We start from the raw sequence: 18,092 nt of genomic DNA, 5'->3' as shown, positions 1-18,092 counted from the left end.
AAGACATTGCAAGATTTGCAGATGCATTTTGCTTGTACACTTTCAACTCTTTATTAAGTAACAACAAAATCATTTTATCATTAATATTATCAAGTGCTACACCAGAAGGGCTAAATCAGCTTCAACGTTTGAGCCTAACATATTCTCGTATCTTTTTTGCCAGAAAAAATTAATGTCACCAGGTCATTCTAGGTTATCACTGGAAACATTGTTGGAAAGCAAGAAAACAGAATGCAAGGCCTTATTACAGTATAATTTTGAACTCAGAGCTTAGAGATCCACTGCATCTGTTGTTATATCCAATTCTAACCACCCAAAAGAGAAAAGGGAAAAAAAAAACAACAACAAAACAAATCGCCCGGTCCACGCAAAAGCAACACAGTTTTAAGGGGCAGCTTCACTGTAACGCGAAAACATGAAGTTGAGAGGACCTCTGGGATATAGCCAAGTGAAAAATAACTGGTGCAACACACATGGCTTGGTATTTATCTCTCTTCACTTCTTGAGAGCATTCATCCTGTCCCTGAGGTAATAAAGCTTTGCCCTTCTCACCTTCTTCCTGTCCAAGACCTTCATCTCCATAATGTTTGGCGAATACCTGCAAATATCACCAAATCATAATTTTTTAAATTTTAGGAAGAGAGAATTGCATGTGTAAAGAATGAGAAGCCTCACCAAAAACAAATAAATAAAAAAGGAAAGGTTAAGATGACAAGCAACCCATAAAGTTGTGTAATCTTTTCTCACACCACAATCAACTGTCTTCCTCTACTCTTGCAGTTCCCTAGTTCCAGTACTTCAACTATCATATCTAACGAGTAGCACAACATTACAGCTAGAATTGAATCCCAACTCCTCAGATACTTTAATCATCGCATCTTGGCTTTACATTGGGTTCTTTTTTCTGCAGGCCTTACGTGGAAGTTCGCTTAAAGTGCTTGTAATATAACTCCTGAGCAAGAGAGAAGTAAAGTGTAAGAGTAAAGAGAAACCTACAAAGGAAATACAGACTCAACGCCAACACCAGCAACCAGCCTACGCAATCTGAAAGTAGTATTCAAGCCAGCATTGCGCCTTGCTATCACAATGCCTTTTAAGGTGGAGACGCGACGCTTGTTCTCAGGCACTACCTGTTAAAATAACAGATTAGAAGAGAACAACAACGAAAAAGAACCAACACTCAAAATGACATACCACTTTCAACTGGACGATACACCCTGGCCTGATATCAGCAATTTCTCGTTCAGCATGTACTTTCTCAACTGCTTCTTTATCCAAAATCTGAAAATATCAAAATCTGATAAGGACGAAAGAGCACAGTCCAATCCATGAGATCATACAATAGCTCAAATTTGTGGGGCTTTTGCAGAGATCATCCATCGGGCTTTCTTTTGTGAATTTTCCAGCTTTTATCCACTTTTTTTGTTTTTATAATTTTGGATCGAACATTCCTTTATGGACAGAAATAACCCTAGCAATCCTTGTGATAAATATATAACTCACAGATTTCAGCAAGAGAAATTTTGGTCCATAAAAAATTAATTTGGCTCAAAGTTGCAAAAACCGAAAAAAAAAAGGGATCAAAGTTGTAAAATTGAAAGATAAGTATATTTCTTTGTCAAAATGGTCTAAATCACCACAGATTACATTTACTTACATTCATGATGTGCTTTGCTGTTTTGTCAAGTCTTTTAAATTTGATGCGAGGGGGACGCTCTACAGCAGGGGATGAAGCAGAATTTTCATTTTCCAAAGACACCTCAGGATTATTCATCGTTGTCATGCACCTAAATGACGGCTGATTCCATGAATACGAAGATGGGAACATTCCACAATGAGGAACAGTCAAATCCCTGCAGCTGAGTAGTCTACTTTCCTGAAATGAAAAAAGAAAAATATTAGGTAACTGATATTCAATGTTTACAATAGTACTAATATTTCACTGGCAACATCAAAGTATTATTGTTTATAGAACATCAGGAATATACGTTTATAGATCATGCCAAAATTGAAATTCAACACTTCCAAAAACATAACACAAATGGTGTTGAATAGAAGATGAGAGATGACAAGGGCTTAGATGGAATACTTTAAACAAACATAGCCCTATATAAGTTCTGGTTGAATCTAGAAACATTCGTACCCATACGAGGACATTCAGAATGTCCTTTAGAAATTAATGCATGCCAACTGAAGATTTTCTAAATAACAATTTCCTAAAGGAAAATATGCAGTTCTATGCATTTTCACATGTTTATATGTTTTCAGTTACTGCACATAATTTGGGGCAGAGGAAGAAGAAAAGGAGAAAAGACGATACCATTATAAGAGAATTTCGGTGGTAGCATTTGAGGTTCTGTATCAAAGAAAGATCTTTTGAGTAGCATTCATAAGCTGGGACGGAGCTAAAACTTTTAGCTGTTTCCTTTCCAATTATAGAAGAAAAAGCAGTCCCATTGTGCAATCCTAGATTACCATTCACCAAGCGGACTTCAGAAGATATCAAATGCCCAATCTTTGAACAAGATCCTAAACCCCCAGCTCGGGAGAAGGTCCTCCGCAAAAATGATTGCATGGTTCTCAACGGCCTCTGTAATTAATGAACAAAATCATAAACAAGTTCGATCATAAACTGAGGCGGCAAATCATAGTCCAAGAAAGTGATTACTCGACGACAAACAAGAAATTTGTAACTGAAATGAACACGATATAGCAACTTTTCGGTCATCGATGCAGCTACTTGACAATATGTTAGCTAGAAAATATTAAATTCATCAGTCATAAAATGAAAATGAGAATCACTGGAGTCAGATCAGATTACAGAGTCCAAGTTTAAATTATTTAACAGGACAAAAATCAGAACCAACGATTCGCGTGCAAACAACAACGCATATTAATTGGAATGAGCAACATAAACAGTGCGTTTCTCCTCTGAAGTTTCCGAGCCATTTCAAGGAGGCCTTTTGTGATTATTCGAGCTCAATCATCTCATTTTGCTCACAAACATCACATCTACAACATTTAATAGTCTGATAAACTCACATTTAACAAACAATTCTACATACAAGTCTCACTGGTACATTTCATCGAGCAACATGTATGCACAAAAAAAAAAAAAAAAAAAAAAAAAAAAACCCTCTCATCCCTAAACTAACCACCAATCAATATTAAAACCTATATATCTAAAAAAAAAAATAAAATAACCAGCTCCCAAATCTACAATAACCCCAAAATGGGTATCTTTTATTTGATCCCCAGTTGAGAGAGAGAGAGAGAGAGGAGCTCGAAAGGGAGAGGAGATCGAGGGGCGGAGTACGTACCTTAAGAAGAAGTCGGCGGCGACACCGGAGAGAGCCCCGACTTCTAGTGAGAAACGACGCCGCCGCCGCCGGGGGTTTGAGAGAGGAGCGAAGAGGGCACTGGAACGGACCCGTGTTTCCGATTCGGGTTCGGGTCGAGTCAAGTGAACACTTAAAGCAACAATTTTACGGGTGGAGACGAGTTCGTTAGACCTGGTGTACTGGACCGTACAACTAAGGCACGAGACCTCTATATATATTTATTTGCAAAAAAAAAAGGAAAGGAAAAAAAAAAATATTTCCTTCTAATCTGTGTACGCGTGATTTTGTGGTGGCTGTAGGTGATGGGGTCCCCTTCTCCGATTCCTAGTCGTTCCTCTGCCACCTCCGAAATCAATAGAAGCAAATTTAGAAAAAAATTTCTAAGTTCATCAAAATTTTAGCTGCATGGTGCACAATCTAATTAAAAAAAACAGTGTTATTTTTAAAGAACGAGGCTTAAACCTGACCTAATTTCTTCGTCATATATATACATGCACTGGCGCAGGATTGATTAGAATATTACCGTTAATTATACACTTGTAGTTTAACTCTCTTTCACTTTCTTTCCTCCCTCTCCCCCTCTACCACTCTCTCTATTTTTGGACGTTTTGTTTCCTCCTTTCTCAAAATCTTTGTTGTCTCATCTATATTGTCAAATTCATATCACTTTATAAATAAAATAGATAATTTGCTATTTTTTTTTTCAAAAAAAATTCAAATGCCTGTTTAATCATACTTTTGCCCTTTTCTTTCAGCAACAGTGATCCCCAGTAAAGTTTGGATGACTATTTGGCTACGGTTTTGCTTATGCTTTTGATAACAACTGCGTCCTTTCTCTTATAAGTGGTCTTTGTATGAATCATTGGTTGGCTGATTATATAACTAAAAATTCTCATCGACCGTCCCTAGAACAGGTGGCAAAGGATTTGGTGGTTGGTACCCGAGACCCAAGTTCAAATTATAGTTGATTCACATTTCTAGCTAAGTTTATTTCTAAATGAAATAAACGAAGCGGATAGCATGCTACTCATCTCTCTCAAAAAAAAAAAAAAATAAAAAATAAAAAAAATTCTCGACCCAGTTGCTTACATCAATAGTAATGTTGTTTCCATCCAGTGTATTTGTTTTCCTCAATTTTGTGTCAACTATGGGGCACCATGCTCAAAATAAAATTTTAAGCCTCTCCTTTTCCCTCAGTGACTCTTACTAATCATGGATTAAATTTTAAGAAATAGCAGTTGATCCATTGCGTGTTCTTTGTGTAACCAAACCCACCAGATAGATCCATACATCTCCAAGATTTACCTGTTTTATCAAAAGCATCTATGTAATATTTATTACGTTGCGACCCTCGAAAAGATAATACTCTTGCATTTTTCCACTTACAATCATAATTAAAGCGACAACAGATAAGCAATTTTCTCATCGTGTCAATCACAATCCATTAGAGAGAGAGAGAGAGAGAGAGAGAGAGAGAGAGAGATTTGCACCCTCGACCTTGTAATTAAGTGAAAAAAAAAGTGTTGATCATTGTATCATGAGAAGAATATAAAAGGAAAGAAAAATTTCTGAAACTTCTCTCATATAATTTGAAAATTCTACACTGATGCATTAATCTATATTCCTTGAAAACGAGGGCAAAGGAGCACCTTCATGCGGGCGCAGGAGGACGAGAACGGCAAACATACCAGCCATCGGCAATACAACGAGCCACTTAAGTAGCTTATAGTAATGCATGTGGAATGTAAGTGAGAACTCATCAGAGAAATATAATCCATTCTTATCCACCATCTCTACTAAAACAGTTCCTGTTGTTCTAACTGGAACGGTTGGGAGCTTGATCCGTTGCCTTCCGGGTTGGTCGTAGACCCGGTTCACCACGATTCGCCTCTCTCCTTGGTAATTCCCAGGGACCAGTAAAGTTGTCTGAATTAAAGGGAAAAAAAAATGAATAGTGTAAATAGTAAATATTACAACCATCCAAATGATAAAATGAACAATAAGGCAAGCCCTCCCACATATCGGAGGTTTTGAGATACGTCTGAAGTTCAAATCTGCCAATTTAAACACTTGCTAAAAATGAAATCATCAAAGGTATAGAGATTAGGCTTACAGTGACATTATATGGTCCTTGAGACCCTGAAGGCACCCTGTACTTGTCCACAATCTCAATCTCCACCCAGAATTGTTTCCCTTCCTCATCTCGGAACATCCTTGATCCGTGTGTGACATAAATCCCTTCACGGTTGTGTCGGTATGCTACATTGTTCCTCCCTTGGTATGGCGACCTCCACTCCTACAACGAAATAACAAAGTGATAAAACCTCACAATACAGTATGTTAGTTCCCATAGACAAGTCAAGACAACTTTCTAGTGGCAGAAAGGAAGAAGGAAATTTAATGACCTAAACAGGGACTGGAAGTCTGGAACTTAAAGAGCACTAACTGTACTAAACCGAGGAAAGCTGATTGAAAGAAGGCTAATTAAGTACTGGAGGTTTAACCAGGCTGTCAAGTTTTTTCTGAGTTCCAACTGTAACAATTTAGCTTTTAAGTTTGATTTGATTTCAATTTTATCCTCAGGATCTCAATATTAACAACCTAGTTCATGAACTATGATCCAAATTTCAGTTTTCTCCTCAGTTTCAATGATAATAAACTGAAGCCTAATGATGTTGTCGGCATGGCGCCTTTTTTCAAGGTAGTAGACTAACATAAGGAATTAACTGTTATGCATAATAATTTTCAAGACTAAATTGTGGATTAATTGAACTCAAGTTCAAATTTTTAGCAAGAAACCCTTAAAATAAAGACAAGCCAACCTTAAGTGGATGGTGTGGCGAGGGAGTGGAGAAGCAAAAAACGTTGCCATTCATTGTAGTAACAATAAGATCGAGGTCGTCTCCACCATCAACATTATCGGCCAAGACCATGCTGTATCTGTTAATCACGAGAGGCATCATCAGCACAAATACACACACACACACACACACACACACACACACACACACAACTCTTTATGGTAACGCTTTCTTAGGCATGCTTGATGAGGAGCTTCTCTACTCCAAAACTCAGAAATCAACTATACAACTAGAGACAAATAAATTTCTAGGCACCGAACTGAAGCTTCCACTTCTGCTATGGTGAGCTGTTTCGAGATTTTAAATGAAAAAGGATATTAGCGCTCATTTGAACAGTTCTACATGAGCAATAGCACCAGCTGGGCAAAACAAACCCTTAGATCATATGAAAGTTGAGAGAGAAGTAACCACATACGAGGTCTCTCCAATGTCAACAACATCTGTGCAAGCAGTTGATCCATCAATTAAGTAGAGATAGCCATCAAACGAAGTAGTAACAAGGGTCAACCCCTTTGACTTTTCCTCTCGTTTGCTTAGATCGAGTAGAAGAACTGGGCTCATAATCCTTCCATAGGTTCGATAGGGAAAGGGCTGGACGAGCGAACCATCTTTTCCACTAAGAACATATATGTTTCCTGATATAGTAGGGACTACAATTTCAGTATGGCCATCTCCATTGACATCACCCACAGTTGGACCCTGAGAATCATTTGGTAAATTTATTAAAGGATTATCATCTATAAATAAAAGCAGATGAAAGCGACAAAAAGAAGGAAATTTGCATGTATATCCCTGCAAATATTACAAATTGACAATTTTTGCCGTAAAGTTGGTATTTCTGCATCTATTCTCAGGCAGGGGTGCACACAAAAAATCAGCAAGCTTTTCAAAGGAAAGCACGCAACTACCAACTCTAAAGGGTTATTCTCTCAATTTTACAATCTTTGCGAAGATACGATAAGGGCAAAAAGATTACTTGGGGAATTAGACTCTTAAGATGTACTTCCCAAATTTCATCTCCTTGAGCAGTCCATGCTGCAACATTTCCATGGGTATCAGCTGTAACTAACTCAATTTTCCCATCATCATTAACATCAGCCGCCACAACTGGTCCCTGAATCTCAGCCATCTCAAGTGGAAATTTGTTTCTAACCCTACCTGGATTTGACGAATAAAATGAGAAAATAGAAACCACATAGTTAAAGAAATGTAAGTAAAACATGATCACTAATAGTACAAAAAAGATCTGAATGTGCATGATGTAGATAATCAGAATTGTCAATTTTAAAAAATTCATAATTTATAAGACAAAAATCTATATTTACGAAAGAAAAAAATAATTAATGAAAATATGATCAAACAAAACTAAGAAGAAGGCCTTTGGAATATAAGAAACCAGGGCATATGCATATTCTAGCTTAGTACCCCTGCAAGTTGCTGACTGTGTGTGCAACCCTGAAAATCTTGTTTATTAATGTTCATGCCCCTAATGAGGGCATTTACAGAGGAACAGTTTTGCATATATACCTTCGTTAAGTGCATGAATGAAAATAAATAAAATTATCACGGGCAAGAATGCAATATTGCAGGGTTATTTATGTAATGTCGGATATTTTCATGGTATATATGCTACAAAACCCTCATAACTAGATAAATCCAGAATCTTAAATCCAACCAAGGTTACAGAAAAAGAAAAAAGAGAAACTTATGAAGCCAATCAATTTACCACGATGATCCAGAACATAGAACAAGCCAAACGAAGTTCCGACAAGAATATCCATATTTCCATCACCATCCAAATCGACAACAGTTGGGGAAGAATAAATATAGGCACGGAAGTTTCCTGAATCAATACTCAGATCAAGATCCGCAGTCCACTTTACTTGTTTTGTATCGAGATTGAATACCACAATGCCACTTGCTACATATTTCTCAATGTCAATGCCTCCTAACTCCTTTCGATGTTCTTGGTTATCATAGTATCTGTCAAATAAACAGTTGGCAAGTAAATACAGTGAAAAATTAAAGGGATGTCAATAATAAAGCAAGAGCTTGAACGAAACACAAATTATATATTGGATGAATTATCATGTTCATTCTATGGCATAAAAATGTGAACTATATATTGGACCAGCAATAGTTTAATAGTTCATAATTGTATCACGATTATTTCCATGAAATGGCTCCTTTAAAGTTTGCCATTTTACAGCACAGTGCTGGTCCATGCACAAAAACATTACAATATTTATTGTTCTTTGCATCCGAAGCAAATTCCGAATTTCTTAAATCAGTTTTAAAGCCGATTGTACTCCCTACAAAGGATAGAATTTTAGACTAATAAACCCGTTTCAACTCAATCGATTGTGGCTAGAGAGAAAAAAAAAAAATTCTAAAAACAGTGCGCAAAGGGCCCATCGGCCAACATTTTGGAAGAGGCGTGATTGTATGTCCATGGCACAGGCTGGGCAGCTGGGTTGGGGTTAAGGCAATAACTTCAAACAATGATAAGAAGAAGAATATCACAAAAGGGAAGAAACAATGAGAAGAAACATGTGCAAGTTAAAAGCAATTGAGAAGAAACATGTGCAAAGCAACACTTTTAAAACAATATTCCCAAGAGGGAAGAAGAATATCACAATGCATGTTCCTAAAATGGGATTAACCGGGTAAACTGTTCCATCTTAGTCTTAAAGAGAAAAAGTATGTTTTCCAATGAAGCAATGAGTTAAAGTGGAAAGAAGCCTTACTCACGGTCAAAAAAGTAGGATACACCAACAATCATCTCTTGGACACCATCATTGTCAATATCTGCAATCACCTGGAGGGGAAAAAAAAGAAAAAAGAGATGTATCAGCTATGACTACCAAAATCTAAGGCCTTGTTTGGTGACAGTTACATTTACTTTTCTGTTTTTCCATAAAAAATTCAATGAGGATGAATTTGATCATAAATAGCAGCTTGTTTGCACAATAATACATCAACGGGCTTTGCTTGGCAACAAAAAACAACAATTTAGTAGTTTGTGCTTTTCTCTTCTTTGTTTCTATTTCTTCTATTTCATTTACAAGCTAACAAACAAAAACAACAAAGAACTCCATCTGCCAATGTATGCAATTGCATAGAATTTCTTCTTCTATACACTTACTGGGGTGCATAGTATGTGTGCATCTACATCCACATAATCTTCCATTTTTGCATGCTCCTGTTCTGTCCAATCCTCATCACCCCACATGGACTCATCAACATAATCATCATAATCATAATGATATTCATCCTCTAAATCTTCTGCATCGCGGAACAAGTCAAAAGATGAGTCAGCATCCTCTTCAAGAGCCTCGTCATTTTTCACAGTCGCTCCTTGCATCATCCCCCCATCACCACCGGCATTAGAATCAGAGTTTCCTTCTTGAGACCCACTTCGATCAGTTTCTTGAAGTAGCCTGCGCTGAGTATGCGTTGTATTTTCCCCTGTTAAATTTTCTATGGGTACATTATTACCGGAAGTAGTTGTATTAACACTGTCGGATAATCCCTTGTTTTGTTCTTCTTCAGCAGAATTATGTTTGGTCTCATCCTCTTTGTTAGTCGCATTCATCTTGGAATCAACACTAGCAATTGTCGATGAATTACTAGACCCAGATTTATTTCCATCCATCCCTGCACGAAAACAAATAAAAGCATATCTGTCACATCTATGATGCGAAGTGATCACAAATATTAGAGAAATTGTGTTACAGAGATGTTTGTTACATATTTGATTGCTTTTACTAAGGAATCAATAACCTCAGCCGATCAGTTACAAAAGCAGAAGTCAAATAAGCCTTCGAATTTCGTATGTTTCGCAATAAAGTTACATCTAAACAAATGTCAACAAGCACGGGTTTTTACTGTTGTGACAATAGTTGTTTTAGCCAGAAACTACTTCCTTGTTTTATGGGTAGTCACTTATTCTACATAAGGAGGACACTCATAACATTGGGGGAAAAAGTATGTAAATTCACATATGGCCTAATAAGCAGGAAAGTTCCTAACGTAAATGATAAGCACAAAAGACAGATATAACGGCAGTTTAATTTCTTACGAGATATAGAGTCCGTAATGGAAGACTCCTGAACAAGGGACTCGTCATGAACATCTGGATGAGAGCGATCTACGGGGTCCGGATGTAAACCAACATACCAATTTTTACGAACTTTTCTACGTGGTACCTCAAGCTTATCCGCCATCATATAACCTGAAACTCTATAAAGAAAATAAGGAAATCAAATCACGACCCATATGTTGAAAAACACCAATGGTCTAGAGCTACTTACCTAAAGAAGTTAATCACACCATTGTAAGTAGCCAAAGCTATTTCTCTTGTCCCATCCTTATCAATATCATACAAGAGTGGACTAGAATGCACAGTAGATTGGTGAAAGGCAGGCCAGCCTGACATGGTGCATAGACATTAATCACCAGGATAAGCCCAATATTCAAAGAGGAAAAAAAATACACAACATGATAAATAAAGAGTTAAACACTGAACCACATGATGAAATTTCCTTGAACAGGATAAGATATTTTTATTCAAAAAAAAAAGGTTACATGCAAGAGAGAATCTGCAATGCGTTAATGTTGGTTGCTGTATTGGCCGTGGTACTCGTCATATACTTCACAAATACATTTCAGCACACTTATGTTACATACTTGGATATTAAAGCTTAAAAGGCATATACAGCTGGGTAATCATTTCTTCCTTAATTGAAATGATTTTTACATCTTGGCAGATCCTTGTCAGCTTGTGCCCGTAATGTCTGTGTCAATGCATCATAGGAAAAAGGTGATACAGTAGCAACTCCTACAACTTGCCAACAACCATGAAATTGTAAAATATACTAGAAGCATTTCATAATTAGCAATCATAAGAGAACAAACTTTCTCCACAAAAAAAAAAGAAGAAAGAGAGAGAAAGTAGAAGAAAGGTTTTCATTCTTCACCTGGTAGTTTGTCTCCATCAGAACCTTCCAGCACTTCCAAGTAATGAACAAACGATGGCACCACTACCTCAAGCTTCCCATCACTAAGGCAGAATAAAGAAAAGCTGTTCATGTCATAGCATTGCTTGGACAACTAAAATGTCAATTTTCAACTATGAATTTAAAATAAGATAATTTCATCCAAAATGAACAAAAAGAAAACATATTGCAAGAGACAACAAAAAGTAAAAAAAAAAACAAAAAAAACTGTACAAGAGACAAAAGGAAGAATGTAACATTGCATATGAAATAAAATAATCTCGATTTTCACCTGTTGATATCAGCAATTAAAGGAGTCGCATAAATGCTGGAGCTAACCTCCGTCTGCCATCTCAACTCGACATGTTTAGGACATTTACTGTTCAATAAAGAGTCTTCATCTCTACAAGAAAACATAGCAAAATATTACTGTCCTTTAGCACATCTTCTGTCATAAGATTCATATATCATACGAGATGTCAAGATTCATATATCTAGTCCCATTTATACAATGTATGGCCAGATGAACCTTTACCTTAAGAAGGAAATTATATGCAGTAACAAAATAGATATATTTTTCACAATTGTTCAGAACTGGAAGATCGTAATGAAAAGTATTTTGGACCTTGAATTCTTTCTGCACCAAAAGAAATGACATTCTAATGTGAACAATGAAGTTTAGATGCATGATGTTCTTAGTGAACCTTGTTTAGTTCTAGAGTGGCATAAGAGGCAAGATTTAGACATTGGAGGAAACACCAAATTTTATGAGAAAACTGCAGATATTGAGTTAAATAGGTTCTAAAGAAATGACAAATGAACTCGACCGTGCATGGTACTTTCAGGAAGATGCTGAACAGGAAATGCTTGAACAAATTTGCTGATTAAATTTTATGGCGCCAGCTTAAACTAAGTTGAAACTCATTAGCTTCTATCCTTAAAAAACATAAGCAAACAAAAAAAACAAAGAAGCAAATATTTAGCCCTAATAGTTGCGTTATACAAAAGAAATTACAAAATACTAACTTTGTTCAGGGCATAACACAGCAGGTTAGCACACATTTCTCCCTTTTTGTGCGAACATCATTCTCAACGTAACAAATAATATCAACGTTGGATTCTCTCGCCTTCCATTAGAGGATACAGAAAAGCAACGAAAGGTGATTTTTACCGAGGGTTTGAGGTGATAGAGCGATTACACATATAGTGCTTAGCGAGATGAACAATTAACAATATCCTAACTCTAAGAATAGTGATTAAACCTTTCTAGATCGAAAAATAACCCAAAATTCTCGTTTTTCGAGCTCGAGTTACTCGCTAGCGGGAGGAACAACAGAAAAACTCAATCAAATGATAAATCTCCGAGAGAGAAACGAATCGAACTCACAAATGGGGGTATCCGCGCATATCATCGCTCGCTTCTCGCGCCCGGAACTTGTTCGTCTTCTTCCCGTCGTCCTCCGCCTTGGGTTCGGCCCCCGCACAATCGACGACGCCCCACGACGCGAAGAGCACGAGGGAGAGGACGATGAGCGCGGCGACCCTCATCGGATCTTCTCCACGGCGAAACCCTAGATATGTAGAGTACACCTGAGAGGATCTACCGCGATCGGAGAAGAAGAGCGCGAGGGGATGCAGCTACTACTGCTTTAGTACATAACGCCTCCTCTCTTCCCGTTGGTCGCGCAAGGGAGTATCGAAGGTCCCCGACCCCTTTTTCTGTAACTTTAGAAAAAGGTTTTCTAATTGAATAAATCTATTGACGTATATGTTATGTTCAACAAATCAGAGTGGCGCAGCGGAAGCGTGGTGGGCCCATAACCCACAGGTCCCAGGATCGAAACCTGGCTCTGATAGTTTAGAGAGTCTTCCAAAATTTTTTATTTCCATAATTATTGTTGGGTTTTGATTCTGATTTTTATTTGCCATCTATCACTTTCTTTTCCTTTATAGGAGCCCTTAAAGAATGTTGGATGTTCGAGTCCACAGTAGAGTGGTAGTAATGCATGTACGCAATTTCGACTAGAAGAAAACGCTAGAAATATTTGAAGTACTCTCAGAATTAAAGTGGGAAATTTTTTGTAAAAAGAATACTCATTATCCAAATTCGACGTATAAAAGAGGACCAAAGTATCATAAATTTCCAGAGAAATTATTATGTTATTTAAGTAAATAAACAAACCACATCCTTTTATAATTAACCAAAAACTGCCAAAGAATACCCAGTACATTTTAAACTATGAGCGTTACAAGCACCAACACACTACACCTGAACAACAGCTACAATACAATTGATGAATCAAACTACCAGCTTTTTATTCTGGAAATATAAATGTGGAGTAAAAAGAGAAAGAAAACCCTTATTATAGATCTGCAAATAAATGATACGTCTTGGAATCAACCATGATGAGCCTTAGAGCTGCAACTGCGGCAGCCACAGATAAGCAGCTGAATCCCACCACATTAAGCCAATGCCAAGCTTTCTGAAAAGCCGAAAGCTTGTTTCTTTTCACTCTGAGGTACATGTGATTTGCGAGAACAAAGGTGAGAGGGAAAGTGCTTAAAGCCCCAGTTAAGCTCATGAAGTCCCCCAGAAATGGAAGCAACGCAGCCACTAGTGTGTTTATGGCCAGGTATCCTCCTCTCACAAGGACTCTGAATAATACATTGTGCAAGGCAAAAGCGCTTCCGTGTCCACTTCCGTATTTTGTATCCAAGTATTCGTACATTGGACTCGCAAATATCTGACAGAAATGAAGAATTTTGTGTTAGTGAGTCTAATGAGATCTATTTATGCACCAAGTACTAGGTAAAAACGTACAGACCTTAACCCTGACAATATGATTTTTGAAATGGGTACCTGAACTTTAAATTCATTTCGACTAACGTACCCAGCCAACCTTTATTTTTTATTTCAGAAAATTCTGTTAACTTTAAAGGACGACTCAGTTTTTCACAAATAAGTAACAAAATATTCCATTAGATTACAATATGTTCTGTCTAAAAAAAAAAAGAGAACAAAAGCACTTATTACAGGAGTTAACAACACCTGTACTCTAGAAAGCGGAAGTTTCAAGAGATTGTGTGTTTACGAACAAATTGTCTCAAGATTTGCTAATATGAGCTTTTAGACCCCAAAGGAGAAGCTCTGGTTTTGAAGCTTCTACTTCTGCACAACTAGAAGTAGCTGAGTAGGGTTGTAGTGAAAGAGCTATTGGGTGCTTCTTCAAGAAGCTCTACTTGAACAGCAGTTCCATCGAAGCTCTGGCCTGACCAAACAAATTAAGTCCTAAGAAGAAAAGATTCATAGTGGAATTTGGGAAGGGTGAAGTACATGTAATGCTATAACTGTTTGGAAGAAGGCTGAAATGTTGGCTATTGTCTTCGCCCAAGTAGGTCCATTGACACTATTGAGGAGATAGGTTGAAGTCGACGAACCATAGGCCCAATACCCCATGAAGGTAACAGCATACAGTGGAACAAGACCAACAGTGAATTGAAACCAAAGAGCTTTTTCCATGTTTTTGATTACAGGCGGTTTTACTGTTGCCTGGAATAAGAATCAGAGATAGTCAGATTTATCAAATTAACACATATTCTGAGTTTTAATAAGAGCACATTGCAACAGTATCACAAGGATTTAAACATTGAAGGTTGCAAAGAAGGTTAGCAAACATGCTAAATTTGAAGAGTAAGATTTCACCTACTCAATTAATAGGCACACTCTCTTATTTGCTTACCTGAATCTCTGGTAACATTCCTGTATTATAAGCAAAAACAAGATTAGCAACGGCGCCGATGGTACTAAAGATCCTGCTCATGTGTGTCCCTGGGATGTTGTAATCCCGAACTGAAGACTGTGTTCCTGCATGAAAATGGAGAAAGCAGTATAGTTTGCATTAGAAATCACTTTATATAGATTGTACAAACTTTTTACAAGTGATTATTATTCCAAATTAAAGAAATATACGATAGTAAATCATTATGAAATAAGCCAGTAAATTTGAGAGTTGAATCATTAGTACCATCTCTAAGAGACAACACAAATGCAGCTATAATGTATATGAGACTAAAAAATGTTGAAAATCCCAGCCAAATCCTGAGAGCTGATAAATGTGGTATCCCAAAGGCAAACAGAGCACAGACGACACCAGCAATTGCTATACAGTAGGGGAGCTTCAAGGCATGATCATCCCTGAAGAGGACATACATAGCCTGTACAAAGAAGTGAAGGTCAGGAATACGATTCATATATGTATGAGAGTTCTTCCACGCTTATATTTTACAAGTTTACATATAGTAAAATTCTTTTTTAATCAAATATCACAGGAAGGTCAAGGTCATTATGATGATGTCATCAGTTTAACATGAACAATAATAAGAACGAAACTTGCAGAAGTTACGGACAAAAAAAATATCTAAAGCAAAGGATAAAGGTGAAGCAGGGTGGAAAAAGAAGGTTTGAAAAAATTACGCTGCAAGTTTAATTAAATATTGAAAGCTGTCTCTATCCTACCTTTAGTGCTTGCCCAGCTAATATTATATAGCCAGTGTTAATCATGAAGAGATTAACATATTGCAGAGCCCAAGTAAGAGAATACATTTTTCTACCTGCATGCATCGAGGAAAAAAAAAAACACTAAGTAAAGCTGCCACAGTTATGCCAATTTTTATTAACATAGACGGAAAAAAGGCATATACTGAACCAAAGTGAGACTAAGGATTACTGCAAGGTATAAAATGGCTCTTTAAGCTGCATGACGAACACGACAATCTATAGTAGAGAGGGTTAAAATGATTTTGTACCGTAAATATGGCCGGCAAGATCTCTGTATCTGATATGCCGTTTACCACCGACTTCATGGAGCCGGGCAAGGAGAGCATTGGCATACATCGATATGGCAGCGGCCAAGAACAAACCGGTAGTACCCCCAATCCATCCCAAAGGGACCATAATTGACCCAGAATAACCCAATACATATGCACTATTCACTCCCGTCGTCAGGACAAATCCAACTTGATACCAAGGATCTGAATAACAAATACATAACAAATAACTTACCAATAAACCGCATTTATTCATAAATCAAAAGTGAATTTCCTAAGAAAATATCAAAATTGATGAGAATCACAATCCTTGGACAAATATATTAAATGCAATAATCGTCACACAAATCTAACAGATAATTTAATAATGCAAGTTGTCAAGGAACTTTTTTGTATTGAAAATTCAGACTTCTTCAAATCATGTTATGTATAGATTCGCTGCCAAAAAAGTAACTGTTACAGGGAACGGAACAAAATATATGATATGTTGCCTGCATCATATTTATGGATCAGGCCAAACATCATATTTGTTTGGTGGCAGAGAATATATACATATATATAACTCAGATCTTAAATTCAAACCTTTTATCATCATTTATTTTCAACCGTTCATTTTTAAACTCATCGTTTGATAGGTAAATGATGTCGATAATTATGACATTTAATTTTCAGATACTTTCAATAGTGTAGATCAAATCTAACAGAATCGATCGTCGATTTAGAAGCCGCATCATTGAAAATAACATAATAGTACAGCGGCCTCCGTGCTACCAATAGTATATATATAAACTTATACTAAAAATTTTTATTATTCATTTCTTTTAAAGTAACCAGAAAAAAAAATACTGCTAGTAATAACTTTTCACGTTTATAAGCAGATAGGAGCATAAAAAAAACACTGTAAATGACACTAAGCAGCAATTACGCAAAATAGCTCGAATCATCCTCTAAAATCAGAAATCATCACAACTACCACCATTCCCATTTCTTTTCAGAATCACGAATCAACGATTTGAGTTAATAAGGAAAAGGGAATTAAACCAAACCATGGCTAATCTGGTGAGCGGTATCGTCGGAGACCCCGACCCCATCGGTCTCCTCCGACTCTGCCTTCCTCTTCCCATCCCCGACCTCGATCGCGGTCGCCATGGCGTCCTCCTTCACTACCTCGTCTCCTCCTCCTCCTCCTCCTCCTCCCTTCTCCCACAACAGCGGCGCCTTCTCTGATCCCTCCTCGGCGCGAGCTCGAAAGGAGAAGAAGCAAAAGAAAGAGGAAGAGGAAGAAGAAGAAGAGGACGAGGATGTCTCGTTCTCTTCCTCTTCCTCCTCCAGCGTGGCCACCCAACGCGCACTCCCCACCTATAAAAAGGAAAGCCACGAGGCTTCCCAAAGAGAGTAGGCATCAGAGAGCAAGAGGAAGAGGGAAAAGGGGGAATCGATGGAATCGATTTCATTAATTAGGGTTTGATCGATGTGGCCCCGTAGAGAGCGAAAACGAGGAGAGAGAGAGAGAGAGAGAGAGAGAGAGAGAGAGAGAGCTCACATCCATTGAAGGGGTAGTGGTGGGAGGAGAGAGAGAATCGGAGGCCCACCCCCCTTTCTCTCTCCTCGACCGTCGGAGGTGCGGTGATGAGACGAATCCCACCTGGAAAGGGGGGAGAGAGGCGGGGCGAAGATACTTTTTAAGAAAAGGACCACGAGCTTCTTTTTTTTTTTTTTGTTATTCTTTTTCTAATTCTGCTTTTGACGCAGAATCTTCTCCGCAGGGGCGTTTCTCTGCGGCGCGGTCTCAGGGATTTTTACTTCGCCGGCGAGGTCGAGGCGCAAACACAGAGGAGGAATTTCGTCGGTGCGGTAAGGGGGAAAAGTGGGAAAAGTTTTTATAAATCTATTGGTGGTTGGGAAAGGACGGACTTGACCACTGACGTGCCGACACGTGCCCTCCCACCTTACATTTCGAAACATATTTCTTGCACGAAAGAGTAATCGTGAAGGGAGATGGTGTTTCAAAGAATACTATGATACGAAAGCGATTGAGAATAATCTGGAAAGATTATGCACAGACT

At 37.7% G+C, this 18,092-nt stretch overlaps 3 protein-coding genes and 1 non-coding gene across 5 annotated transcripts; 1 reads left to right on the top strand and 3 right to left on the bottom strand.

Annotated features, from left to right (window-relative positions):
- On the bottom strand, window positions 170–3,472 carry LOC109718932 (50S ribosomal protein L19-2, chloroplastic-like). The gene is made up of 6 exons (XM_020245424.1): window positions 3,321–3,472; window positions 2,321–2,590; window positions 1,658–1,876; window positions 1,195–1,281; window positions 997–1,130; window positions 170–598 (listed from the first exon to the last, which is right to left on the bottom strand). The coding sequence occupies exons 2-6, from the start codon at window positions 2,573–2,575 to the stop codon at window positions 496–498; spliced, it is 798 nt and encodes a 265-aa protein (XP_020101013.1). The 5' UTR covers window positions 2,576–2,590; window positions 3,321–3,472; the 3' UTR covers window positions 170–495.
- Window positions 4,811–12,916, bottom strand: LOC109718355 (protein DEFECTIVE IN EXINE FORMATION 1). The gene is made up of 13 exons (XM_020244547.1): window positions 12,587–12,916; window positions 11,492–11,602; window positions 11,182–11,264; window positions 10,516–10,633; window positions 10,284–10,444; window positions 9,348–9,859; window positions 8,950–9,020; window positions 7,929–8,185; window positions 7,179–7,360; window positions 6,618–6,901; window positions 6,164–6,281; window positions 5,455–5,637; window positions 4,811–5,267 (listed from the first exon to the last, which is right to left on the bottom strand). The coding sequence occupies exons 1-13, from the start codon at window positions 12,745–12,747 to the stop codon at window positions 4,953–4,955; spliced, it is 2,556 nt and encodes an 851-aa protein (XP_020100136.1). The 5' UTR covers window positions 12,748–12,916; the 3' UTR covers window positions 4,811–4,952.
- TRNAM-CAU lies at window positions 12,984–13,055 on the top strand. Its single transcript has one exon. It is a non-coding gene; the product is annotated as a tRNA-Met (tRNA).
- On the bottom strand, window positions 13,363–17,976 carry LOC109718206 (probable proline transporter 2). 2 transcript variants are annotated; one of them, XM_020244295.1, is made up of 8 exons: window positions 17,570–17,976; window positions 17,073–17,408; window positions 16,006–16,230; window positions 15,716–15,810; window positions 15,225–15,414; window positions 14,940–15,064; window positions 14,534–14,749; window positions 13,363–13,943 (listed from the first exon to the last, which is right to left on the bottom strand). In XM_020244295.1, exons 2-8 carry the CDS (start codon window positions 17,173–17,175, stop codon window positions 13,563–13,565), a joined length of 1,335 nt encoding a protein of 444 aa, XP_020099884.1. In that variant the 5' UTR covers window positions 17,176–17,408; window positions 17,570–17,976; the 3' UTR covers window positions 13,363–13,562. The 2 variants fall into 2 exon arrangements, with proteins under 2 accessions (XP_020099884.1, XP_020099883.1); XM_020244294.1 differs by having other exon boundaries at window positions 17,073–17,385.

Source organism: Ananas comosus, linkage group 12 (genome assembly GCF_001540865.1).
Source record: "Ananas comosus cultivar F153 linkage group 12, ASM154086v1, whole genome shotgun sequence".
In the NCBI taxonomy this organism is placed as follows: domain Eukaryota; kingdom Viridiplantae; phylum Streptophyta; class Magnoliopsida; order Poales; family Bromeliaceae; genus Ananas; species Ananas comosus.
This window is presented reverse-complemented; position numbering and strand designations above follow the sequence as displayed.